The sequence below is a fragment of the Cynocephalus volans genome, chromosome 6, assembly GCF_027409185.1.
Source record: "Cynocephalus volans isolate mCynVol1 chromosome 6, mCynVol1.pri, whole genome shotgun sequence".
Classification (NCBI taxonomy): domain Eukaryota; kingdom Metazoa; phylum Chordata; class Mammalia; order Dermoptera; family Cynocephalidae; genus Cynocephalus; species Cynocephalus volans.
Window position 1 is genome coordinate 144,921,943 of NC_084465.1, and position 27,838 is coordinate 144,949,780.

Below are 27,838 nucleotides of genomic sequence, written 5' to 3' on the forward strand. Positions count from 1 at the left end.
CTGGCAGGCAGTCCCTATTTTTCTACAGAGAAGATCTATAGTTTACATGTTCTATAAAAGGATAATATCTACCACTCTAAATAAACCAATAAATGCTTTGGCAAGGCAAATAAGCACCTTGTAATTTATCAAAGCTGAAAGTTCGGGTTTGGGGTTTAATATGGCCAGTTCTCTTAAAGAGAGACATATGAGGATACTTCAAAGTTTATGGAAAGATTTGTATTGTCTTTCAATTCCATTTTTCCATAAACTTTTTGAAGTACCCTCATCCTTGTAAACAACATTATGTCATGGTTTCAGTTCCATAATAATCTTTTTCTGATATAGCTCCAATTGACACTGCAAAGCACCTTTTATTTACAGCCTAAGCACTAGACCATTGAGAAAAGTTGCGAAACACAAAGGAGATATATTTGATTAGCATAAAGTGTATTCAGGTCCAAAGAAAAAACATACAGAATGCAAAATTCAGCCTCTGGCTTTCGTTCTGGAGCCCTGCTCTCTCACCACACGTGACAGGTCAAGTACAGTTATGAGCTGTGACCCTCCAGGCAACTGAGAAAGCCAGAATTCATCAGAGGCTGCCAAATGCCTACCATGCTTTGCCAAGTCGCCAGATGCTGCCCAGGCAAAGCTTCACACTGGCTTTGCCCCCTAGACATCTTGGCACGACTTCTGTTCCAGGACAAGGAGAGAGGCTGATGGAGCTCGGAAGCCTCTGTCAGCACTGGTCACGCAAGACACCCAGGCCAGAATGATGTGCAGGGTCTGCTGTGTGACAGCCAGGCCCACTCACACACAGAGAACCCACAAGTGCAGCAAGAGGGAGTGGAGTTAGTAGGCTGGAGTCAAGGGTATCCTGCTGAATTAATGGAAAGAAGGCTGTGGAAGAGTTGGGATAGACCAGCTGAGAAGGGCTGTGTCCCTGAGTCTGCTGACCAGATCAGGATGTGGCCTGGGCACTGCTGAGTTAAGGCACCTAGGGCTGCCCAGGCTCTGATTGCAGGTACCCATTTAGTTGTGGGGGTACAGGGGCAGGCATGTCCTGCCCAGAGGCTGCCAGTTCTAGGCCTCTGCTTCTGGTCCTTCAGGGCTTCTCCCAGGCCTAATCCTTTTCTGTCGGGAAGATCCATTTGAAACCAGAAGCTTAAGAGACAGACAATGAACTAAACAGAGAGAGACCATAAAAAGAAGTAAGAGGACAACTTGGAAGGTGTCAGATGATCAGAACAAGAATTAAATTCATGTACTTTCAAGTGATGTGACCAGTACATAGTACCTTCCCTTCTTTGAATTTCTGATTGGCACAAAAAAAAAAAAAAGAGCATCTGTTATTCTACTTTTGATGCCACATTCAACTGCAAGTGCTGAAAACAGTGGAGTATCCTTTAGTTGAAAGCTCACTAAATTGCCTACCCTGAACTTCAGAAAAATAAACACCCACACGCTTTTGTACTAAAGACTATTATTTGAGAGCAAAGCTTAGAACATTCATCATGGAACATAGAGTCCTCTTTTATTGCCATAATTCTTGAAACTATTGTAGCTAATGTACTAAATGAAATAACCAAATATGAAGTCCTAAAACTAAGGGGACTGCAGGTGTTCTGCTTCCAGCGGCAGCCCGTTAGCCACCCGTTCACCTGAGAGTCTCCATCTTGCCGACTCGTTAGCAAAAGTCACACTTTCTCTGGTGAATAAGGCTGTAGGGCCATGGAAACCACTTGAGCATAATCTGCATGGTCACAGGTTTAGGAAAGAAATTTGCCTCACTTGGGAGAGTTACCTTTTTCCGAGCATCATAAACCAAAGTTTAGGACTCACTCTAAAAGTGGAGGAAATCCATGTTCAATTCTTGTTTCCAAACCCAGAGGTTCTTCAGTGGTCAGGGGATCCCAGAATGCTGTCTCACAACAAAATGGCAAAAGTACCTAGAGTCCTGCCTGGCATCCCCTTTGAGAACCTACAGATTTCTCAGAAGACAACTCTCTTCCTTGCTAGCATTGTCAATATTTCCAGAGATGGAGTAGCTGACAGGGTATGCCAGGAACCCTGATACTCCAAAGTACATCTCTGTGCATTGCAGACTGACTGTTTTTCAGTCCTTCCTCCATGCAGGCTGTTGCTTTTCCTATAATCCTTGGGTATGGTTCATACTCAAGGTGTTAAGGCTCAGTGGAAGGCTTCAGTGTAACTTCTGCTGTATTACCAATTGCCCTCACATCTGCCCTGAGAGCCAGGGGATCAGAAATTAATTCAACAGCTCCTGAACCTCTGTCACATGCAAGCCACAGCACTGGTCACTGTATGCACAAAGGTAAATGGGATATGAAGCCTATCTTCAAGGAGATTAGAATATAGTAGGGAAGATCAACAGTTAACAGTGGATTGAAGGCAGAGGAAGTAAAGGCTCAGGAGACAGACAGGCCACCTGATTGGAGAGCACAGGGGAAGGAATGATTCGTTCCAAACAGCATTATTAAAGGGAGATTTCACCAGCAGGGTCAGCACTGGAGCTCAGCATCATCAGATGAGGGGTACTTCAGCAGCAGAAATGGAAAAAGGGCCAAGGAGCACAGACACAGAAGTTTGAAAGCATACAGGGTCGCTGGAGAAAGTTCAGACGAGTGTGGTTGGGGAATGAGATGGACCATGGCAGTGGCTAGGACACTGGTGGAAAGAGCACAAGGCCTGTCCAGTGAGTCTCAGCTGAGGACCTGTCACAGAGCTACATCAGAATCCCCCAGTGGTGCTTTCCACATAACCTAGATCCCTGAGCTGGGAATCACTACTATGTGAGCCACTGTCACAGGTGAAGAGCATTATACTCCTCAGGTGGGAACAAGAAAGATGGCTATCTCTGGTGTAGGAGCCATAGCAGGGTTTTGAGCAGAGGAGTGATGTTATCTCACCCAGGGTTTGGAAAGATATCTGGATTAGAGAGGAGATGGAGGCCAGGGAGTGACAAGAAGCTATTAAGCCATTATAAAGGTCAGGGGCGGGCAGGGGAACTGGTAGTAGCTGAGAGGGAAATGAGTGGATGGAGCTGGGAGATGGGGAAATAGAGCTGCAAGGGGTGACATCAGGAGAGGGGAAGAAGAGAATGAAACCAAACACAGTGCTGAGGTGTGGGGGCAGGATGCCTGGGAGCAAAGTGGTGCCAGGAACACAGAATGCAGAGGAGAAAGAGTAGATGTGGAAGGATGAGCAAGTTAGTGAGTTCATTTCAGGCCTGCTGATTTGGGATGCAAATAAAGACACAGGATATGTCTTAAAACAGCCCTGGGGGATTCAGTTCTCTCCAACTTACCAAAAACTACAGATGACACATGACCGAATCCCACAGCAAAACATTTTGAGATGAACCTGAGACTGTCTTTCATAAATTGCCAACATTTCTCAAATAAACTAAGGCCATGGCATCGAATCACCCTGCACAGTTTCTGCCATCTTTATGAGATGTCCTTGTGCCTCTGAGAGAGAGGTAGGACAGAGAATTCAGTGACAGGTCATCAAGGGCCTCGGAGCTTCTAGTCTACCAAGACAAATGGGCTACTGCACAGAGATAAACCCCCACAGTCACAGAATGGAAGACCACTGCTTTCTTATCCCATCAGGTGTCCTTAAAAAGCCACATTCATTAGGATTAAACATATAGCTATAGAATATTATAGAATGTATAAAATGGTGGTATGTGCCCAATGTCACAAAGCTTATAAATGACAGATGAAATGAACAGCAAGGGCCAGATTTATTTAATGCTCTGTGTTAGGCACAGATATAAACAGTTTACCCAAGCCATTTAATGTGCTGTTATTCTCCTTTTACAAATGAGGAAATCAAGGCCCAGGGAGGTGAAGCAAATTGCTCAGGGTCGCGCAGCTGGGAAACGATGGAACCTGGCTGCAAACCCATACTCCGTGGCTTCTGAGCTGCTCTCCTTTAACCACTATTACCTACTGCTTTAGACTCGAGGGTCATTCTGCAGAGCAAAGAGATAATTTCTCGGAAGGAACTTTTCAATACCACAGTTCCATTATTATTCATCAAGTCATTTAGTCCTCTCTCCAGAGGCAGCAAGCTGACTATGAACTGCTTTTGCTTCTGTTTACCCAATTCCAGTCCTAAATGTATCTGACAGTCAGTGTCAGAGCCAGAGAAAGACTAGAAGATGAGCTGGACTATTTAGTAGCTCAGATAAGATCCCCAGGGCAGTAAGTGTTCTCTGACTGGCTGCCTGACACCCTCCCTTCATCAAATGGATGGATGGGATCTTGCCCAGCTTCTCGTTCCTTCCACAGGCTCTCACACTCCAAGAGGTAGGAGCAGGTTGAGCCCACGTCTGGTCAGCCAGAGCAGGGGCAGCAAGCCACAGCACTCTGGAGGCAGCCACCTCAGATTGTTCTGCTACCCTCCTTCCTCCTGTGGGCTTGTTTATAGCAAGGTCACATTCATGATCTTCATTCTCAAGGACCCCCCAGTCTTCCAGAAGATTCAACTTGCCCAATGAACGTGTGAAGTGAGCAGCAGGATTCACAGTTCTCGATGGGAGCAGTTGCTTTCCCTGGGAACTGGGGGAGGCGGGGTTGGAGCAGCACAGTAGGGAAGTTGAAGGAAGCTGAATAGCAGAGACAATCCTTCAAGAATCTGGGGCCATAAAGAATAAATAAGGTTTAACCAAATGAAGAGAAGAGAGATGACGTTCCAGGAATGTCACATTATGAGACCCAGGAGCATGAGAATAGAATTTTTGGAAAACAAAAAATAATCTGGTGCAATGAAATGGATAAAGGAAAGTGAAGGCAGGCATCACGAGCCATACCCCACAGTTGGGAATTTGGGCTGAAGGCAAAAGGGAACTTGTCAACAATTTAGGGAGAGGAGAGGGCCATAAACAGAGCTAGAAGACCGTTCTGGTACCCGGCAGAGGATGAAATGGAGACCAGGAGTCAACGAAGACGCTATTGCTGTGTCCAGATTAAAATAATAATTATTATTAAAGGACTCAGAACTAGGACTATGGTTTAGACTTTTCAGACGACATAGATCCCTGAGCTGTGAATCACTGTTGCTGATGAGAGAGCATTATATTTCTCAGGAGTGCGAGGACAAAAAGATTGAAAACCTCTGCTGTGGGATCCACGGCATATCTCACCTGTGGTCTGGAAAGATAAACCCGAATTTGAGAAGAGATGGAGCAAGGGACTAGCTAGAAGCTACTCCAAAAGGAGCATATTTGGGAAATTTTGTCATCAATAAGAAGAAGGAGAAATTGGGTCGAGCTCCAGGCCACTCCAGTAGTGTCAGAAGCAGGGACAGTGGAGACAGATGAGGCAGCTCCCTTCACCTGCCCGGTGCCCTCATGATTGGTGGCCAAAGGTAGAACCCTGGACTGGACGATCCCTCACTTCAAGGGCCCTCAGACCAGCGTGAGGCAGAATGCATGCTTCCACGCAAGCTCAGGTGGCACCGCATGGAGACACATGCCTGGCACACTGTCTCTGTGGACAAAGAAAAGGTTGCACACTTAACAGTCTACTTTATGTTTCGTAACTTTATTGTCATCCTGGAGTCTGAGAAACACTGCCAAGCAACTGAAGCTCTGTTGCCCACGAGCAGGGCCCTGGTAGTCTAAGCCTGCCATGGAGTGCCACTCTCTTATGTGATTTGTTTATTTTAGGGCCAACTCTGTGACATGGAATCCACACAAGATGATGGGTGTCCCCTTGCAGTGCTCCGCTCTCCTGGTTAGAGAAGAGGTACGTCCTTCCTGACTCTGCGTCCCGGTGGGGTTTGACCGTCCTTGTACAATTGACTTTCTCTTGAAATGTCAAGATCGCTAGGTCTTCTCTGTCGGGTTGCTCACGTTCCCCAGAGCACTCTTCTAAATTCCTGCCTGAAGGGTAAAAATCTGGCTCCTAGAGGGAAAAAAGGCTTAGGGGGGTCTCAATTTTCAGAATATAAACTTTGACCTAATCTCTGTGTTTTCAGTATGATACTCCTTTCCTCAACTGTACCATGTGTCCCCTAATCCAGAGACCCTCTACGTTATTCCCTCAAAAAATTAAATTTCCAATTTTGGGGGGGTTTTCGTGTGTGGAATATGAGAAGTGATAGTTTTTACCATAAGGAAAAATATACATGACATAGGATTAAGGTTAGTGCTAGAATTCATATATATATATATATATATTTACATATATGTATATGTACGTGTGTGTATTATATATCTCATAATTACATTCTATTCTATTTAATATTTAATGCCATGTTCAGAACGTAAGGCATCTGCAAATGTATTAATCAGCAAAGAGAAGAATAAGCAATGACCCCTTTCACTCAAGGCTAAAGGTCATTCTCTGTAGCTCACTTTGGTAATTTCCCTTCCAGGATGCCAGGTCGGAGTCAAATCTCACTTCTCCATTTATCTTGTTCGTGAGACTCAAATAAGGAATTTCAGTTTATCCCTGTTAATTTTTATCTCATAAGCAATAATAAAGCAACACCAGATTAAAGGGATTTTTAAATAGGTTATCTTTATTTACTTAAAAATATTTAGCTTTTTCCTAGTTATGAAGTTAACACACATTGTTTTAGAAAACTTGGGCAGTACAGGAAATACAAAGAAATTTAGAGTCCCCCAAATTCTGTCACTTGTAGATAAACATTACTACTGTTTTTGAATATTTTTCCCACAATTTTTCTAGAAATATATACATATTTAAAACATATACAGAGGCTGGCCAGTTAGCTCAGTTGGTTACAGCATGGTTTTGGTAACACCAAGGTCCAGGGTTCTATGCCTGTCCTGGCCAGTCACCAAAAAATAATAATTACAAAATGTGTAAATAAATATATATAGTTAAAATGGGTATTGTCTATGTCATATATACATATTTATTCTTTTTTATACTTAACATTATATTGTGAGTATGATCTTCCAAAACATAATTTTTAATGGCCTCATACTATTCTATCACATAATTGAATGAATCATACCCTTATGTTAAAATATTAAACAATATTTTATGTAGTGGCTTGATAAGATCCTTAAACATATATTTTTGATCACATTCCTGATTATTTTCTTAAAGTAGATTCCTCACACTGAGATTGCTGGGTCAAACGGTGTTATTATTTCTATGGTTCCTAATACCTCCTGTTGTCAACCACAAATTTAAATAGCATGGCTACTGTGTCTTCATCAAAGTAATTAAAAAAAATATTGACACAGGATTGAGATAGAGATTTCTCTCCAAAATGAGAGGAGTCATCGAAAAATATCCTTTCATACTGGTTTTCCATCAGTTAAAAATTCACTTTAATATAGTATCGTCTACCCTTGCTCATGCAAACCTCAACTAATACTATGTGAAAGGAGAAAGTCAGTTTTTGCTATTTAAATTTCACCCAGATCTTTGATATCAGCTGTCATCATGTCCTTACAGAACAAAAGAGAAACTCGAGTCAGATGAAAATAGTTAGGCAGATTTGGAACTGATTAGATGACTGCACTGGAAGGACCCACTGATTGGTAATTTGATGTTACCCAGGACAGCGGCTTGTGGCTTGGTGCTTAACCCTATATTATTCAAAATACTCATCAACAGTTTGAGTAAAACATTAAAGTTTATTAACATTTCAGATGAGAAGAAGCTGGGAGGTAGAGTAAATGCGTGTAGTGACAGAATCAGAACGCAATATTATTTTTACAGACTGGAACAGTGAGTCACATCCAAAAAAGGGAAATTGTTCATGGAGATCATCGTAAGGCCCTGCCTATACGTCCAAGTGTAGGGTGGTTATATTTTGACTGGCCAAGGTAGGCTTTTTCACACATGGCTAAATTGCTGGACTAGTGAAAAAGGCATGGGACGTTCAGCTGTACTCTGCAGAGTCAACCATGAGTCAAAAGAAAAATACCATTCAGAAAATATTAATCAGATAAAAGAAGTGGAGTTCCCTCATAAGGCCGGTGGTAGTCTCCCACTCTCCTCTGGTTAAACCACACCTGCAGCGTTTTGCTTAGCTGGGTGCCAAATCATACCGGGACCCCATCAAGCTAGAGCTCAAACAGTGAGGAGCAATTGCTAATCATGTAAGAGGGAAGCTTGAAAGAACTAAGGATGTTTAACCTGGAGGGGGAAAAAATGAACATAAAGTGCCAAGAGAAGGATAGCTGCCTTCACAGTTTAAAGGACGGTCAAGTGGAAGAGATTCGGTTTTTTCCTGAGGCTTTGGGGGACTTGGGGTCAGTAAAAGGAATGCTTTTCTAAAAATTAAGCTGTCCAACAGGAGGAACAAATTAATCATCAAGGAAAGTGATTAAATAGAGATTGGACAACTCCTTATTAGTAAGGGTATAGAAAGGATTCTTTGTTGGGGAGGAATAGCTTAAATAAGCTCTAAACTCCCTTCCAAACCGAAGAGTTTATTATGCTCTGACAGCATTTCTTTTGTTGGAGTCCAACGAAGAATACCATTCCATAAGATAGTGATAAGTGTTCTATGATAAGAGAGTTCTTAGTTAAAAAATGTGGAGATATATTGGATTAGAGTTAAAAACAAGTCTTATTGTTTCAGGGCTTATTGGAGCCTTTAATATGCTGATATGTACTGCAATATCTAAAAAAGAAGGGATTTATGATATAAAGTTTCCTCAGTTTATTTGAGCGTGGGAATCTCTTTTTGTACAGCAATTATTAATGTGTTTAAAATAGTTTGGGACATGATGGTCGATAACTTTGTCATGGCTCAGAACCAGGGCACTATCTCACCAAGGCCTTCTGAATGAAAAACTACATCTCTTCTATTTATCCTTCCGTACAGTGATGAGACTGGTGCTATCCAGCTTTTTAGAGATCGTGTGCTTTGAGTTCTTTTTTCTACCCCAATAGCAGTAGGTCTGATCCATCCACCATTCCACACTCTGAGGTGGTCTCCCCTAGCATTGATGGCACCTATTTGTGAGCTTGTATGGCCAGGGGAAGAATTGCACAACATTTCTGTGACCGTGAAACAAAATAAAAGGATCTGTTGCAATTTTCACATCTTAGTCTTCAAGTGAATTTTCTTTTTCAAATGTATTGAACTGAACTACAATGTAGAGTTCAGTTCTGTTGTCTGCCATCTGGACACTCTGTCTTTCAAAACCTACTTAAAATTGTTGTTGCATTGCATTGTGTTTTAGTTCAGATAATTTTTTAAAAGTTTTCTCACTTCTAACTTCAACTAAGTGATCACATTTTAGCCTTTTCTTCTCTTGTCATGAGTCACAAGAGAAACAAAACCAAATGGCAAAGCTTTTGTAAAATCGCAATTATATAGTAGATAACAAAAGAGTCAAAGGCTTCCAGTGGATTGTGACAAGTTGAAACATGGTGGGGTTTCTGGTAAGGAGACTGGCAATGCTATTTTAGTCATTCACTGTTCTTTGGAATAGTCCAATCACTTTGCCACCCATTTCCATAGTGAGGTTATGGTGCTAGGGCAAATGAATGGTCATTGATAACGAAACTTCCCACAGTAATTATCTTAAGCAACTGATTATGAAAACGCAGTCCTGAAGCTCTGACCACTCTTAACAGAAGAACATGACATTTGAAAGGCTGGTTATTTAAATTCATCTCAGAACTGCAATGTATTTAATTTTTTAGATTTTAGCATATAAAAAAATGATAGGAATGATTTGCAAAGAGAGCTCAAATTCTAATGGCTAAATGATAAAATACTTGAACTAGATATGGATGGAAACACTCAGATAATTGCACTAATATTTTACAGAATGAAAGAGCTTCCAAAATATTTTAATTACAACAAAACCAAATATCAGGATGTTCTCCAAAGAATGGTTGTGATTTTTATTTATCAATTGATTTTTATAAATGTCTTCTCTTAAAATAGCGAGTAAAAGTGTAAGTACAAGTATGTCCTTGTTAACCTCTACTGACATTTGACCTACATTTATCCCATTTATCCCACAGAGTTGACCTATCACAATGGCTTGGACGTTCCTTTCCAGATTTTGGCCCCATCTTTTTTTTTTTTCATTTGATTCTTAATGTTTTCTTTCTCCAAGATATACAATGTCTCTTTTTTTATATATTTTTCCTAACAATTCCCACCACAATGTAAATCTAATGGACAGTCAGCAGAGTTTAACTTTTCTCTTCTCTCTTTCAGGGACTGATGCAGAATTGCAACCAGATGCATGCCTCCTACCTCTTTCAGCAAGATAAACACTACGACCTGTCCTATGACACTGGGGACAAGGCCTTACAGTGCGGACGCCACGTCGATGTATTTAAATTATGGCTAATGTGGAGGGCAAAGGTGAGTACATGGACGCCAGCTAAATGTCAACTAAAAACAAACTCTTATCTGGCAACCCCTATTATGACATGTTAAAAATTGATTTCTAAGTTGAAAATTACCCACGATTACATTTCTCTTTAACCCTATATCTATATTGATATCGATATACCTGCATTCTACATGAGCAACCATATAATCAAACCCATTATTTGCTTTTTGCCTTTCAAGCCAAATTTCTTCTCCTGCTCACTCATCTAGAAAACAAATCCATTTTGCTTTATAGAGCAGAACACCTTAATTTTTAGTAGGTGTTTCTTGTTGTTGTTAGGTTTTTTTAATCCCCTGACTCTTGGTTTTTACCCAGGGATTGATCACCGGGGTAGATTAATGCAATCTGAAAGCATATGTTTATTTATTTTTTTAATATGAAGAAGAGGCATAGCAAATTTTATTGTTTCACAGTTTTACATGACACAGGAGCCTTCAGAATGCAGACCCAAAGATTTGGGGAAAATTATCCATACTTAGGCTTAGGTTCTATGAAGCAGGCCCAGCCATGTAGAAATGTGATTGGACAAGAAAAGTGTGATCTGATGCTAATAGACTGAGTGGGAAACCCAGCAAGGCCTATCTGTTCAGATTCCTCTTGGCTTCTCTGAATAGCATTCGATCCTCCAGGATATGGGGCAGGACCTTTTCTGGAATGGGAGTCTTATGACCTACAATCCAGGCAAGGTAGGTCAGAGAATTCCTGAAAGTATATGTTTAGAGAACAAAAAAAGCAAAGTAAAAAGCCCACCATGGTAGCTTATTTTTGACATTTCAAGGGATAACCTCTAGTTACAAAGCTTTTTCTAAAACTCCAAAAGTACCTAATCACCTCCTTTTGTACAGGTTCTCTGTTTACCTCAGAATTTAACCGTAGGTGATCCCTTCTCTCTCGGCAAGGTATACTCTTTAACTAATGGTGTGTAGTACTGGCTGGACCTAATGGTAGCCTTCAAAGAGTATATATTTATATTTACATGTAAGCAGGCTGGAAAGGTCAAAGATTTGATTTTGAATGTTGATCAGATTCCTAACTTAAAGGTCACAAATCAGTGACTTCCCACCTGGTTTCATTTATCTCTCCCATGAGGCAATGGCCAGAGCCAGCTGTATATGCTATAGAAATCCAACTGCAAAAAGAGTATTCGAGGGAAACCTAACAAAGGACAATGAGAAAGAGAGAGGGGAAAGCTGGTGTCTCCTGAGGTCCTGCATGTTTGGTAGAGAGGCCACACGTGTGGCTCTAAGCTTTGTAGGTAGCTTACACAAAGAGGCAACAGGCTCAGTCACACAGGAAGAAGCAGTTAACTTGGTCAGCAGGAGTGAGTCGTGCCTGAATGAGACCAGCAAATGGCTTCTTCCTCGGGTCTGTGTAAAGAGGTAGAAACCATGTCCACAGCAAGAAATTCCACATGCTGTTGTCCATAAAATTTTTCACAGTAAACTGAATTGCTTTAAGCTGTTCAGATGGGAAGGGTTGCAAACAAGAAAAAGAGGGGGCTTGGGAGTGATACCATGCAACCCACAAGTATTTTTTTTTTAATCTTTTAAAAATCCATTCTGGAAAAAAGAGGAAATTTAAATAGATGGATGGTCTTGCTTAATGCAGAAATAATTCTTAGATGGTTTCCAAGGATGGCTAGTTACATGTCCTTCAGGTAAGTCTCCACAATAGGATCTACCCCAGCTGAATTTTCTGCAAGTATTGCTAAGTGTTGGACAGCGACTCGAACTCTACTGTGTTTTCCAGTAAAGGGGGTGTTGATGGGCTCCCTTCCCTTGATCTGGACAGGGGCTCCCTCCCTCTTTTGAAAGTTGAGAACCACATAAGGACATGTACCTGGCTTCCACCATCCAAGATGAGACTCATTCTGTTGGGAATGACACTTTGATCTGGAAAAAAAAAAAAATCAAGAGTATCAATTGTTGGTGTACTCCCAGGTGGTTTTTAAACGAGCAAGTTTTTTATTTCATTGATTTTGGGAGATCACAAAATGATAAACGTAAATATCGGGTAGTGAGTTATAAAGAGCTTGATCTCTCTCAGCACCACACTCTCCCGAGTGAGCCACGGGCCAGCCCTAAAGAGCTTGATCTCTAAATAGTGTGCATGTTTCCTCTTACTTCAAGTATCATTCTTTTTGTCTCTTCTTCCTGTGGTGCTTTTATTAATTTGATGATCATTAGCTATATTTACATAAAAATGTTTCTCTCATGGTTCATCAGTTCCTGCTGCTCTGTTTCTATCTGAAGCCTCCTTTCCAGCGTGGTGCAGCTCGTTGGTTCTTAGGGAAATAACTTGGAGGACATCAGGTGTGAATCAAACAGCAAGACCAGATGAAGCCTGAAATAAAGGCAAAAGATCTAGTTTTTAAAGTGCTGAAATAAAGGCACTGGGAGAGAGGATGAAAAGAGAAAAATCACAGCAGCAGCGTTACTTATGAGCAGATAGTCTTTTAATTCCTTATGCAAAACCTCGAGTATCTAGACATCTAAAAGGCAAAACTTCATTTGGTTTTCAACCTAAAGCTCTATTTTTTTGCAAAATGAAATGATAATAATTATTAAAGCAATAAGTTTGGTTCTACAATCTAGATCTGAGATGAACATAATTGTACTCTCACATCAGACGCTATCTAGTCGTGCCAGCCAAGAAAGGAGAAGTCATCCTGTCCCCACAAGCAGAACTATGACAGAGCTGCTCTGATGCTCTGTCCAGCATGCCCCAGAAATGAGGAAACAATCTGAAAAAGAATAATTAGAAGAAGCATAGCATTAATTCAGTAAACCCTCTGTTATCAGATATGCCTAGAGCATGCAAATTTCAAATTAATTCACAATTTCTCCTTAGCCAGATAGATAAACCATATGAAAAATAATAACCTAAACTATAAATTTCTATTCCTCAAACTAATCCGTTAATAACTAATGGAGCTAAATGCACCGATATGGCCATCATATTAAGTCCAAGATAACATGATTAGAGCAAATTTATGCAAAAAATGAGCCTCCTGATATAGGATGCTGAGAGGCGTTCTAGATAGTAAGATGCAAGCCTGTCGTTAGCAAAGATACAGCGCTTGCCCTCCATTCTATTCTCATTGAGTGGGACTTTAATTTTGTCTGCATTTTATTAGAGAATCCTAGGATTTGACAATTATTTTCCATGTTGATAGATTTTCTCAGTGGCTAAAACTTGGTGGCAGACAAAAATAAATAAACCTTAAAATGACTGCCCTTCTTTTAAACCTGCAGGGATGGCTTAATATGTAACTGCCAAGGTTTCACAGTAAATCTCTGTGTTTGTTTGTGGTTATACAAATTGGCAGGTTTCCATGTAGTTTTTACGATTGGACTTCCTAATAAAAATGTGGATAATAAAGGGATTCAGCAAATGGCTGAGAAAAAAGAAAAAGTCATTATAGGATAGAGAAGTTGAATGTTCAGTTTCTCTCTAAAATATTTTAATAAGTAGAAGTTGAGCATCTGTTATTGTGTCTGGTGCTGGATGGGATGAGGAGGTGACTATGTTCCAGACAGGACAAGATAAATGCACAGATAGCCATCTCATAAGATGGAATATAAAGGGTCATGAAAGAAACACAGACGCACCTTCCTAGCTTGAGAACCGAGAATGCTTTATTAAGAGATGACCCTTGACATGGGGATTGAACAGGATAGGAAGAATATTAAGAATTCAAGCAGCAGAGCTGGGAGAAGGCCTTTCCAGGAAGATGGTCAAGAAGAATCTCAAGTGCATATTCTGAGACTAGTGGATGACAGAAGAATGATTAGGGAACTACAGTCCAGTTGAAAAGTAAGAGGGCCTGACCTAGGGTGGTGTCAGTAAACATGGACATAGCAGCAAGGGATACACTAGTTATTTCGGAAGCAGCATCTTATGACATATGCATGTGTCTTTAGGAGAAATTTGACCTTGGTGCATAGGTTACTCCCTTCTGTGGACTCCTGCATAGCCAGGGTTCATCGCAAATAGACCTGAACTGACACATCAGTCCATACCAATTCTCATTTCCATAGCACACAGACTCCTGGAGCTCATGGCATAGGTGCTGTCCTGAGCATTCAGGCATCAGCCCAGGCCCTTCCTGGGGGTCATCAGGAGCCAGTCATCCTCCTGGTGCCAGTCAGCTGGGGCAGCAATCTCCAAAGAAATGAATTTCTGAACTCATTAGATCGCTTCCCTATAGCTTATTCTTAAACGTGCTTCAGATGTTACGAGTCACTGGGCTATGCTGGGTCCCCCTTTTAGCTGAGTTGATGAGACCACGTGTAAGTAGGAAAGCGGGCCCATCTTATCTCCATTGGAATTGTTCCCTTTAGTTTCCGTGTTGGATTAGTTACTGGTAGGCCAGTTCTAAGTGCTCATCGGGGATGAGCATTAACTGTTTTTCTAAGCTTTCCATTAGCATTGAGCAAAGGCTGAAGGAGATAAGAGGAAAGCCATTGTAAAAAGTAATGCCCTAGTGTGTCCTGACATCAGTTAAAGAGCTCCAGTCCAAGGCTGTTGTGTTTTTTTTTCTAAGTCCAGATTCAGGGCTTCCAGAGCTAGAAACCTCTGTGATAATGTTCCCCCATTACAGACATGTGAGTCTTTATCCATAACCAAAAAAGAACACTAAAGAGCATGGCAGAATGACAGGCTCACAAAGCATCTGTGTGCTCCCTAAGATTCATTCATTTATATATTCAACTAATCTTCATCAAGTACCTACCCCATTTGTCCTGTAACAGGAAAACAAAGATGGGGTCTGGGAAGGGAAAATTTACACGGCAGGGAGGGTTAAGCAGGTGTCCTGAGGGATCTCTGAGGATGCTTCCTATCCACAGGAAGATAATAGCCCAGCTCTCCTGTTATTAACGACTTGCATGATTACTACTATGAACAGCAGAGGCAAATTTTCCCCTTGAGTAATTAAAATAATTGCCTGGGGGATGGAGGCTCAGAAAGAAAAGGAGTCTGCTGTGGAGAGCAGTTATGCAAAAGAACAAAAGCACCTGAGCGGGAGAGCATAAAGAGAAAATAATGGCATAATGGCCAGAAAAGCCTATAGAAACAGTCTTGTGTCAGGAAAGTGCCAGAGCATTGCTACGACAGAAGTAGCAGGATGACCATCCATTTCCAGAGGGATCACTTCGTCCCTGCACCTCCACTGAGAACTCTACCCGCATTCTCAGCTGCCTACTGAGCTTTGTTCTTCTCTCACTTAGGGGACTACTGGGTTTGAAGCACATGTTGATAAGTGTTTGGAGCTGGCAGAGTATTTATACAATATCATAAAAAACCGAGAAGGATATGAAATGGTGTTTGACGGGAAGGTATGTATTGTACAACCCCAAAAAGTTTAGTCAATTCTAATTCTTATCACTGACATTTCTTGATGTAAATGATGTGCTGTCCAGGTATGTGGGACCATTGCAAAAAGGAAGGAGTGGATGACAGGGTAGCTATTCTGAGCCGGAATAAAGATCAAATTCCCATAACTCCATATAATATTGTGAAAGTCAGACACTCCAAAGGCGATCACTGCCTTAAAAGTAAGAATTATAGTCTGAACCTACCAAATAAATAGATTTGAAATATCCTTGGAATTTTCAAAATTGTCAGTTTGGGCTGGGTGTGAATCTTACTTTCCTCTTTGTAGCCTCAGCACACAAATGTCTGCTTCTGGTATGTGCCTCCGAGTTTGCGTGTTCTAGAAGACAATGAAGAAAGAATGAGTCGCCTCTCAAAAGTAAGTGCCCAGCTTTTTCCTTTTTGATATGTGTGTATATTGGGCCTTTCACATGCATTTCATCTTTATGACTTATGCATATGTCTTTAGCAGAAATCCAACCTTGCTGCATGGACCCACTCCCTTCTGTGGCTCCTGCAGAGCCAGGCCGTGCAGAGTTGATATATGCAGACTTTTCACAACTCTACTTGCTTGTATTCTTAGAGTTTATAATATCTTAAAATAAGTAATTAGGTGATATCTTTAACTGGCATTTATAAAGCAGCAAGAACCGTTGCTGAAGTTGACTGATCTTCCAAGCGAAACCAGTTCTTAGTTAAAAGCACAAAAGAGGCTTCAGGTACCAGGAATGGTTAAAAAATAAAGCTGCTGCTGACCCCCTTGAGATGCCAAGGTCAAAGCTACCCTGTGGGTTTTTGGAGCTGTCCTGACTCCCAGAAGGCAACAGGACAAGGAGAAATGTAAGAACAGCCACCGTTTAGAGTGTGTATTGTGTACCGGGCTCAGCTTTTATCAGGCATTAGATCACTTAAAGTCTCATAGCAAACTGGTGTGGGAAGTACTGGTGTGGCCTCATTTTGCTGATGAGGAAACTGAAGCACAAGGGGAAAAAGTAACTTTCCCCAAATCGCACAGAAAGTCTGACTCCAGAGCCTGAGGGCTTGAGCTTTAAATTCTACTGTGGTCAGTAAGACACCCTTTATCTTTTATCCTCTCCTGCTCCTAGCATATACATATGGGCGAAATAGGAATGGAAAACTAGGGACCATCATGTATATTTGGACCTCAGAGTGGGTTGGTTGGCTGGTGGGTTGGGTTTTTTTTTTCATTGTGCAAGAGCGATCCTCCTGCAGTCACTGCCCGGAGCCTCTGCCCCACGGCTAAGGAGCTTGAAGATCCTCACTCAAGTTTTGGGACACTTAATTTCCTTCCACGTAAAACAAAGAACAGGATTTTCTGTGGATTTAAAGCCTTCAGAAAAGCCTGTAAATGTTAACACCTGCCCTTAAGCAATCCAGTATCAAACTCCACATCATGCTGGCTGGTTAGCTCAGTTGGTTAGAGCATGGTGCTGATAACACCAAGGTCCAGGGTTCAATTCCTGTGCTGGCCAGCCGCAAAAAAAAAAAAAAAAAAAAAAAAGTTTGAACTTATCTGGGGAAGCTTACACATGATTGAGGTCTTTAAACCAAGCCTCCTAATTAGAGTAGTAACTCCCAACCCTGGCTATACATTAGAATCATCCAGAAGCTTTATACACAACACTAGTGACCAGGGCTTACCCTGAGAATTTAATTGCTGTTGGGTGAGCCTGGGAACAGTTCTAAAAGTTCTCTGGGTGATTCCAGCAGGCAGCCCAGGTTGAGAACCACTGACCTAGAGAAACAGATGGAAGAAAGCTTCAAGAACCAGGATCTGTGGTGCATGTGTTGGGGTGAGAGAGGTTGTGGTCGTGTTTGAAGTTTTAATGAAGTTGGTTCATTTCAAGAGGTGGGAGGGAGTAAGTGGAGGTCGCTTTGGACAAGATGATAGGTGCAGGCAAAAAAAAAAAAAAAAAAGAATGAATGATGGGGGAGTGTCTCCTATCTTTTGAGAGGAAATAATTCATATTTTTCCTGGAATTTTTATGGTATAGCTTCTCCATAGTGTAAATTACCTTAACAATGACTAATTTTATTTCACAAGTTAACAAAAATTAGATGTTTTCATTCCAGTGCCTTTCACTTCTTTAATGAACCCAGACAGAGAATCCACACAGTAGTTTGGCTGATTTCATTTGTTGAATCAGTTCATTATCACTTGGCCTAGGGACAGGGCAAGAAGGGAATACAGAACAGAAAAGGTTCCTTCATTTTCTGAGCAAAAGTCAACTCTGAGATTCTCCCATTTAAATACACCTCTTCAAATGCCTCTTAGATTTTAGCTCATTGTATAACCTGTGATGGGGGCGGAGATTATTTCCTGGAGACAGCAATTAAAATACTAGTAAACTGTTTTTATACAGTTGGTATTTCAAATTTGAAATTCTCTGGGGATTGCAAAATGAATTGTCCTGATTTTTGTCTCTGTTATGACTCCATCGTCATTTCTCTCATAGAAAGAATTCAGCAATTCAGATTTAGAAATGAAACTAGAACCACATGAAATATCAGGTTAACTTTAGTTTATTTATGTAAATAATTCTTCAGAGTTCCAGAAAAGTTCCTTATTGAGTATAAAGCCCTTAAATTATAATGTACAGGAACCCACACACACACTTACACATGCATACACTCCCAGAGCTAAAAGAGCTGAGGTGAAATAAATAATCTGTACTGACCAATACGGTAGTAGTAATCACATGTGGCTATTTACATTTAAATTTAAATAAATTAACATTAAATTCAACTAAATATTCAGTTCTTCAATCACACTAGCCACATTTCAAATGCTCAACTTGTGACTAGTAGCTATTGTATTGGATAGTGAGGATATAGAACATCTCACTCATTACACAGAGTTCTCTTGGTCAGTGCTGATATGGATCCAACACTGGGGAAATGTGGAGTCTTCTGTGTACTGTGTGGGAAACAAGAAAATAAAGTTAAATTCTGGACAAGTCAGCAAATTACCCTTTGTACCCTCTTGCCTGGTACGTGGCTTTAACATACAAAAATCAAAAGCCATTTGTTGAGCTGAAGTACTGTCTTAGTCTGTTCAGGCTACAAAAACAAACTTCCATAGACTGCGTGGCCTATAAACAACAGAAATTTATTTCTCACAGTTCTGAAGGCTGGAAAGTCCAAGATCAAGGCACTGGCAGACTCTGTGTCTGTTAAGGGCCCACTTTCTGGTTCATAAACAGTCTTTTTGTCACATGGCAGAAAGAAGGAAAAGGTGATCTCTAGGGTCTCTTTTATAAGGCACTAACCCCATTCAACACCCAAAGGCCCCACCTTCTAATACCATCACATTGAGGGTTAGGATTTCAACATATGAATTTTGGGAGGACACAAGCATTCAGTCTGTAGCAAGTACCTTTTTCATATTCCAGAATAAGGAAGGGAAACGACATTTAGGAAACCTAACAGTGGATCATAGGCCTTTTCTCAGAGTGCACTGGCTGGGGACAGTTATCTAGATAACAGACACAGTTATTACTATAACAAGCACAGTCACATCCTCAGAAGGGAGAGAAAGAGGAGTATATGGTTGATGTGTTTCTTGCTGCTCAGTCAGGACTGTGAGTGTGCAGGTGATACATTGTCCCTGAAGCAGAGCAGACGGAGAATGCATGGGGCACCAGGGGGACATGACCACACTTAGACACAAGGAAGCAACAACAAGTGGACTCCATGCAGATGTTTATCAAACAAGAATCAAAAGGCTGGTCTATTGATCACCTCTTGTGTTTCTAGTTCTTTTTCATCATCATCTTCTTGTAATATTTATTATTCTTGATCATTTTCCACATCTCTTCTATCAGTTTTCATAGTCCTACACTAATTGATGAATTTTCAAAAGGTCAACAATGGATTTAATAGTAAATATTTAAGGTGATTCTTTTAAAGTTTATGTTAGTAAGTATAATGGGGAATTTAATTGATGAGACTTTAACATTTCAGAGTGTCTTAATTATGGTTATTGTGCTTGTTCATTTTTCAAAAATTTCTTTCAGGCTTCCAAGATTTATCAGTAAAAAGGTTTTCTAACACATAGTATAAAATACATTTCTATGATATCTTGTAAAGTTATTTCATGATGCTTTAGTATGAGCTCTTTTTGGAGGAAACAAATGTGGATTCAAATTGTGGGAGAATCCCCTGGTTTGTTTTTTGAAATTTTTTTTCAATGTACATGTTTATGGGGTACAGTTTGTTTAGATACATGCATATATTGTATAATGATCTAATCAGAATAGTTAGCATATCTATTACCTAAATATTTATCATTTCTTTGTGGTCATAACACTCAAGATCCTCTATTCCGGCTATCTTGAAATATACAATACAATATTCTCCTATTCTGCAGGTTGTCTTTTCACGCTGTTGATTGTTTCCTTTGCTGTGCAGAAGATTTTTAGTTTGATATGATCCCATTTGTTAATTTTTGCTTTTGTTCCCTGTGCTTCTGAAGTATTATTTATAAAATCTTTGCCCAGACCTATGTCCTGAAGTTTGTCTCCTATGTTTTCTCCTAAAAGTTTTATGGTTTTACATTTAAGCCTTTACTCCATTTTGAGTTGATTTTGGTATGTGGTGAGAGACAAGGGTTGAGTTGCATTCTTCTACACGTGGATATCCAATTTTCCTGGCACCATTTACTAAAGAGGCTGCCCTTTCCCCAATGTATGTTCTTGTCTCCTTTGTCAAAAATCAGTTGGCTATAGGTATGTGGATTTATTTCTGAATTCTCTATTCTGTTCCATTGGTCTATGTGTCTGTTTTTTTGTGCAAGTACCATGCTGTTTTGATTACTATTGCTTTGTAGTATATTTTGAAGTCAGGGAATGTGATACCCCCTGCTTTGTTCTTTTTGCTCTGGATTGCTTTGGCTATTTGGGTATCTTGTTTTTTCCACACAAATGTTTGAATTGTTTTTTCTATTTCTGTAAAGTATGTCACTGGTAATTTGATGGGGCCTTGGTTATTGTTTTCTGAAGGACTAAAAAAAAATGATGGCCCAAAGGAGAAACAATACTCTAAAACTCTTAAGATAGCCCCAAAGTGTTCTTACTTTGGAGTCTGATTAGGTCTTTAGTGAATTCTTCAACATGCAGTATCTCTCTTTCTCAGCTGACTTTCTTTCTTCAGCAAAACCAAAAATCTGAAAGAAAAAAAAGTCTAGAAATAAGTGAAAACTCTATATATTCATCAGAATCTTATCTTCCTTTTCAACTTGCAAGTAGTGAGTATGCAGTGAAGTAGACGTTCCATGTTCCAGCTAATTTTAGTTCATGAGCATTTTCTGGAAGCAACCAAAAGTCATATGTATTTAGACAGCTGTGATTTCTGCCATCTCAGCTTGCTTCAGGAACTGGGGAGATTCAATCTTCAATCTCACTTTATGCCAAAATCTGTTTGGGATGTGGCTGTTAACATTACTCTTTTGACCTTTGATTTGCATTCATCTGTCCTTAATAATTAATGTCATGCTTATGTGTTTTTGCTTGAATTGCCCATGAGACCTAAATTAGAATTTAATTCACTGAGTAAAACATTGCCATTATTTTATCAGTTCTAAAGAGCAAGCATGATTTATTGTACAAATAAAACTAAGAAATAGTTACATGACTTGTCCTTAAATTCCCATAACCATGTATATTTGGAATTCCTTTTCTAATCTGGGATTTCTCTTCCCAAGAACACACTGACTTGCCATATCTCACAGCACAAAGTAATAATGCTCTAGTAGATCTATTTTCAGAACTGAATTCCAGACTTCAGATATTTAAATTCTTTTTTATATTTATTATCTTGGATTAGCATGATGCTCTGCATACATCCTTACTACTTTAGGTGAAAAGAAGTATCAACCCAACAGAAACATTCCTCTCTGCATCACCTCCTCACCCAACAAGGGAGGGGCAGGAATAGATGTAAGAACTTGTTACTGTAGAATCAGAATATCTCAGCACTGGGATCATCGGCCACATTCATTTTCAGATGAGGAAATTAGGTTCAGCATGTGAAGTGAAGGTGAAGTCTGTCTGTTGGTTTTGTCTTCAGTAACTAACACATGATCAGGCTTGATGGGAAGGTTGCTGATTTTGTGCATTGAGTACTTTGAAGATGAAAACCTCATTGTCAATCAATGATTATTTAAGAGTTGATATTCAAAAGTCAGATGTTCATAACAGCATTCCATTAGAATCTAACTATCCTTTATTTAGAATGAATCCAACTGCGAGGTAAGGCACAGTCCCCATTTTGAATTGAGTTTTTGACCAGGTATATCTCAAATAAGTGTAAAGCTTCTCCTATGTCTACCATTCCTGGCTATGTATTTGCAGCAATGAACTTAAAAGATCAGATGTTATATTTATAATCTCCAATGGTAAATATATGTGTACAGATCATACATACAGTTAGTCATATTTTCAATTTGTGCCTCTTCCTAGATAGTAATAACACAGAAAACTCTCAGCATGTACCCAACACTGTGCTGGTAAACAAAAGAAGCAAAAGACACTGTGCCTGCCCTCTAGGAGCTTACAGTTGAGATAGAGAGAGAATATGTATTTGCTCATAAGTAAGAGGACAATAGGAAATTAGCATATAGTCAGAATTTATGGGTAAGGGTCGTGTATTTGCAACTTAAAAGAGGAAAGATACGAATGGACTGAAGAAGTCAGGAAAGACTTCATCACAGTTATAAGACTGTGCTGGAGTCTTGGAGTGTGTGTAGGATGTGGACTGGAAGAAAAAAGGGATTCTGAGCAAAGAGAACAAGTATGACATGGTTAAGACTGATGACAAATGTGAAGGAGTAAAAGTGCATGTGGTACATTCAAGGGTATTTAATAAACGAGTCTTGTCAGAGTTGAAGATTCATTTTGGTGAGCAGTGTGAGGTGAGTCCTCAGAGCTGGGTGACAGAAGGCTTTAATGCTGAGCTAAAGAGTTTAAACTTTGTTTCATACACAAGGAGAACTAGTGAGAACCACAGCAGTCCGGCATAAATGCAGTAAAATCTTGTCTGTGATATGCTTCTGTATGTTAAATTCCTGTGGGTTCAGCTTTTTGCCCCAGCTGATTCTTCATCATTATTAAGGAAAATCTTTTGAAATATCTTATCAACAGAGGCAATGCAAAAGGAGAATGAAAAGAAACTAGAAAGCTTTAAGGTCTCGGTAAAGTTGCCAAAAGTCTGCTTCATGCATCATTTGGTATTGAGGCTTACCTCTTGGTAACAGTTCTCTGCACTATGTTTTATTTCCAATGATTTTGCATTTGCTACAGGGGAAAAAAAACTCCCCCAAATATTGTATTGCTAAATAATTCAACTTTGGGATCAATACCAGATTCTTCCCATTCTCCCAAAACACTAACTAGGAAGTCAAGGGTAAAGTGGCAAGCATCTGATAGCCTACCATTTATTATTCTTCTTGTCACCTTCCGGACCTTGAAGGTACTGAACTGTTCTAATCCTCTGATCCCAAGAAAACTTGGAGACAATTCCTTCAAGAGAAAAGAGATATGGTTCTGATTGTTTAGTTAGAAACTAAAAATGCTGCTTGCTGTTAGGTTCTTTGGCAAAGGGAAGATACCCTGGGAGAAACAGTCACTGTGCTGATATGGTCTCTTCCACAGGTGGCCCCAATGATTAAAGCCAGAATGATGGAATATGGGACCACAATGGTCAGCTACCAACCCTTGGGAGACAAGGTCAATTTCTTCCGCATGGTCATCTCAAACCCTGCAGCAACTCACCAAGACATCGACTTCCTGATTGAAGAAATAGAGCGTCTTGGACAAGATTTATAATAAGCTAGCTCATCAAGCTGTTTCAATTCTCTAGCTAGACAATTAAGTTGTCACAAACTGTGTGAATGTATTTGTAGTTCGTTCCAAAGTAAATCTATTTCTATATCGTGGTGTCGAAGTAGAGTACAGTTTAAAAATTTTTAAAAATTGCTCCTTTTAAAAATCCTTTCTTAAGTTTAGAATACCTCTCTAATAATTAGCAACAACAGGCTGTGTTCTAATCAATAAGGAAAAGCTTGAAATTGTTATAAATACTTCCCTTACTTTTAATATATCGTGTGCAAATCAAACTTTATTTTCACTTCAGAGTAGTAGGACTGAACAGTGCCAAATTGCCCCTGAATCATAAAAGGTTCTTTGGGGTGCAGTGAAAAGGATAAAGTGAATATAAAATGTATGTTGATAATAAAAACTCTTGCCTTTTTCATAGTATTAGAAAAAAATTTCTAATTTACCTATAGCAACATTTCAAATGTATTTAAATACATATAATTTTACAAAAGGAAAATATATATATATATAAAAGAAATCCTATTTTGTAACATATAGATTTTTATTTTATATGGGTTATACAAACTGCAGGGGCAGATATGAAAACTAAGCCAGATTTTTTTTTTTCTCTTTCTTTTAAGGGAGGCACAATTAAACGCCCAATGTTATTTTGGGACATAGGCCCACAAAATTCTCAAAAGGTATGATTCCTTCTTTCAACACGTGTTATGGCTTATCACATCTCTAAAGTTAGTATTTCAAAACAAACACAAAAGAATACTGCAAGTTCTTTAAAATGATTGATCGAATTGATAGTAAAATTTTCTTATTTATGTTTTCCACCCAGTTTCCCCTTAGCAGAGCCACTCTGTAAGCGTGACAAGCCAAGCTTCATCTTAGATCAAATTAGGGTAATTGTCTCTATTCTGCTTTCCAATTTGGCCTGTTTTGAACAGAAGGTTGATGGTGATTCTTAGGGCATCTTCCCAAACAGTATTCTTTTATTAGGTCATTTGTATTAATTAGAAAAAATAAAAATAAAACCTAATCAGCCTGAGCAAAGAGGAATGAAGCATGCTCCCAGAATGTGGTGAGCCCAGAAAATTAAACTTGGCCTTGGAAGAAGAGATCTCTGTGTGACAATAATGCCATCATCCTGGATGCCATATTGCCACTGTCCAGGAAGGAGTAATTTGCCTCCTCAGTAATTTCTTATTCCCATACCCCCCTCCATTTCTACCCACAGAAGTCTCCCTCGCTAGACTCCTGATCACTGGGATCCCAAATAATTAATTTATATTCCACGGGTGGTTATTTTCTTTTGATGAAATGAGCTTCTCACCCTAGATTTTGAGACATCATCTGAAGACCTTCTTGTCTCTCATCAAGATCCAAAGTGACCAGAATATGCAGAGATAATAAGATCCTTAGAATTTAGAATAATATTTTTAAAACATCCTTTCTCCTGCAAACCTGATGGAGAGACATGAGCTAACAAAAGCTCCCATTGGTACTTATGGGACCACAGATTGTCAGATTCCAAGTGCTGGTAGGAAAACTATGGACTTTTATATGCAGGCTGCTGATACAAATTTAGAAACATTTGTCCTTTCTATATGGACCGGGCAGTTCAGTAGTCAAAAAGATACAGGTATACAGGGGAAGAAAGAAGGCCCTGTCCTTCAACAGATGGATATGCCCCATAATAGAACCACACAATTCGACCATCTGAGATCTTCATAAGCTTGCCCCTATATTATTTCTCCCAGGTTATATACAAAAACTTTGATACTTAATATGAACATGGCTTTGGACCCTTTCCGTCTGGAAAGCAAATGGATTCCCTATGACAACTGGAAGAAAACTCTTTATCTGTGCTGCAGAATTTCATGAAGGAATAGCCTCCTGTTCTAGGCTTTGTCTAATGGCCAAGCATCCCTTTCCATTCTAGAAGCTGACTGCTGAAAATAAGCATACCACTTCCCATCTATCTTGAGCCAGAGGCCAAAGGTCCCCCCTCAGAAGCAGAGACACTCTGGGCCGAGCCCGTGGCGCACTCAGGAGAGTGCGGCGCTGGAAGCGCGGCGACACTCCCGCCGCGGGTTCGGATCCTACATAGGACTGGCCGGTGCACTCACTGGCTGAGTGCCGGTCATGAAAAAGACAAAAAAAAAAAGAAGCAGAGACACTCATTGATCAAGCCTATGTCCTGCTTGGAGAAAACGGTGGGGCCCAGCACCCTGATGGGCCTGATGCACTCTCTACTCCGGGATGCTTAGCCCTTGGGGTACAGATCCTAGACCAGAAGCTGCTGCTTTATAGCTTGATGAGATGACAGAATTTAATAGGAGAATTTGTGCCTGTGTGTGAAATTGTAGCAAAATAATTTCACCAATAGGTTTTCTCCCCCACTCCCCTTCCAGATCCTTCCTCAAATTTGCTAGGAGCCTTGCTCAGACCAGTGCAGGGAAGGACGCAAGTAAAAGCCTAGAAGGTCCCAGTAGTTTAATAAATATGCTTTCAAGTAGGTCTGTAATCCGCTCAGGAGAGAGGAAGGGAGGAGGAGAAGAAAAAAAAGAGGAAGGAAAGAAAGGGGCAGGCAGGGAGGGAGGGAGGGAGGGACAGTGTTTTGAACATTAGCCCAAATTCCCAGTGCCAGAGGTCTTTATGTGGGACCGTTCTTTACAGAGTTTAGAAAACTCTGGTTTTAGCTTTAATCAGAATTGACATGGCCATTTTCATTTACACAGCAATATTGTGTTCGTTATTTAAAATACTTGAAAAAAAAGTGTGGTACATTTTTATCTGAGACCCATAAATGGTGTGGATTTCACGTACTGTCCCAGGATGCGAGGGAAGAAAAGGGAATCGGTTGTGCGTGTGACTGTGTTGCCTTTATTATACTGATAGTACTGTCTTGTCACCTCAGACTGGGGTTGTGCACTTTAGATCTGAACTATACTGTGTTGCAAACCAACATGTGTTGCTATAAAAGCTTGTACAATATATTATTGGTATGTTTTTTTCTGTGTGGTAGCTGTACTGAACTTTGATATTACAAAAACTACCTTTGCATCCGTTCCTGTTCTCTCTCTCTCTCTCTGTCTCTTCCTCTGTCTTCCTCTCTCCTAAACTGTATACCCTCCACATCAGCATCAATAGAGCATCAACACGCCTTCAGCTAAGCCCCCTACTGAGAAATCTCCTTTGAGAATTGTGTGATTTCACAAAGTGGCAGATGAATACTACTTCGTCTCTGAGAATAGAAGAAAGGAGTAGTCACAAACTGCCAAAATTAGAGGTGTTGATTCTGCCAGGCATTACAGGAGGTGCACCTCCTCAGAATATGGACAAAGAAACACAGGTGTAAATATCATAGCAGGACAAGGAATCAAGAAACCCAACTGGGTACCATCTTGCACGTGCTCTTCTGTTTTCAAGTGCTAAACGCAAACACTGTGTATTTATTAGTTGCGTGTGCCAAAATCCTCTTCCCAGTTGGTCTTTCTGAATGACATTGACATTCCCGCAACATTACTCCATGACTAAAGACAGAAAAAAATTTACAAATTTACAACCATGTGGCAACTTGTTCTTACCAAATATAAACTTGTGTATGATCAAAGTATTTTATCTGTGTTGTCTCTCTAAACCCCAATAAATGTGTAAATGTGGACATATCCCAGGCTGTGCATGTTATTTCTGCCTTTGTCATGTAGTGGAGGTAATTTTCAATGAATCGTCCGAATAAAAGGCCCTTCACTTGTCACAGAGCGCAGAGTGGCTTTGGGTCTTTGCTGAGGGGAAAGCTCTTATTTCTGCAGTGTCCCCCAAATGTAGCTTCTGAAGGATGTTGCTGCACCACTCAGGTTTCTCCTTCGACAAATCCAATCTTTTTTAAAACAAAAGCATTTTACTGTGAAAATTTTCACATACATAAACAAAGTAGAGAAAATAGTATAATAAACTCCTATGTAGCCTCACCCAGCTTCCACATTTACTGATTCAGAGCCTGAATCTAGTTTCATCCATTTCCCCACCCCATTTACTCACCAACACCAATTTTTTTATGGATCTGTAAAAGATAAGAACTTTCAAAAAAAAAAAAGGCCTCAATACTATTATCACAGCTAAAATTATAATAATAATATTGCCATAATAATAACAAATATTCAATTAGTGTTCTCATTTCTCTAACTCTCAATTCCATAGCAAAACCCACGGCTGTGGCCTGTGGCTCATGAAACCCAGTGAGGCACCTGTT

At 40.1% G+C, this 27,838-nt stretch overlaps 1 protein-coding gene across 1 annotated transcript in view; it reads left to right on the forward strand.

Annotated features, from left to right (window-relative positions):
- Window positions 1-23,583, forward strand: part of GAD2 (glutamate decarboxylase 2) — an 80,194-nt gene extending 56,611 nt beyond the window's left edge. The window contains exons 12-16 of the mRNA XM_063100260.1: window positions 5,681-5,759; window positions 10,183-10,332; window positions 15,595-15,702; window positions 16,029-16,118; window positions 23,410-23,583. Of these exons, the coding sequence (XP_062956330.1) occupies window positions 5,681-5,759; window positions 10,183-10,332; window positions 15,595-15,702; window positions 16,029-16,118; window positions 23,410-23,583 (601 nt within the window). The remainder of the gene's footprint in view (window positions 1-5,680; window positions 5,760-10,182; window positions 10,333-15,594; window positions 15,703-16,028; window positions 16,119-23,409) is intronic.
- Window positions 23,584-27,838: the final 4,255 nt, after the last annotated feature.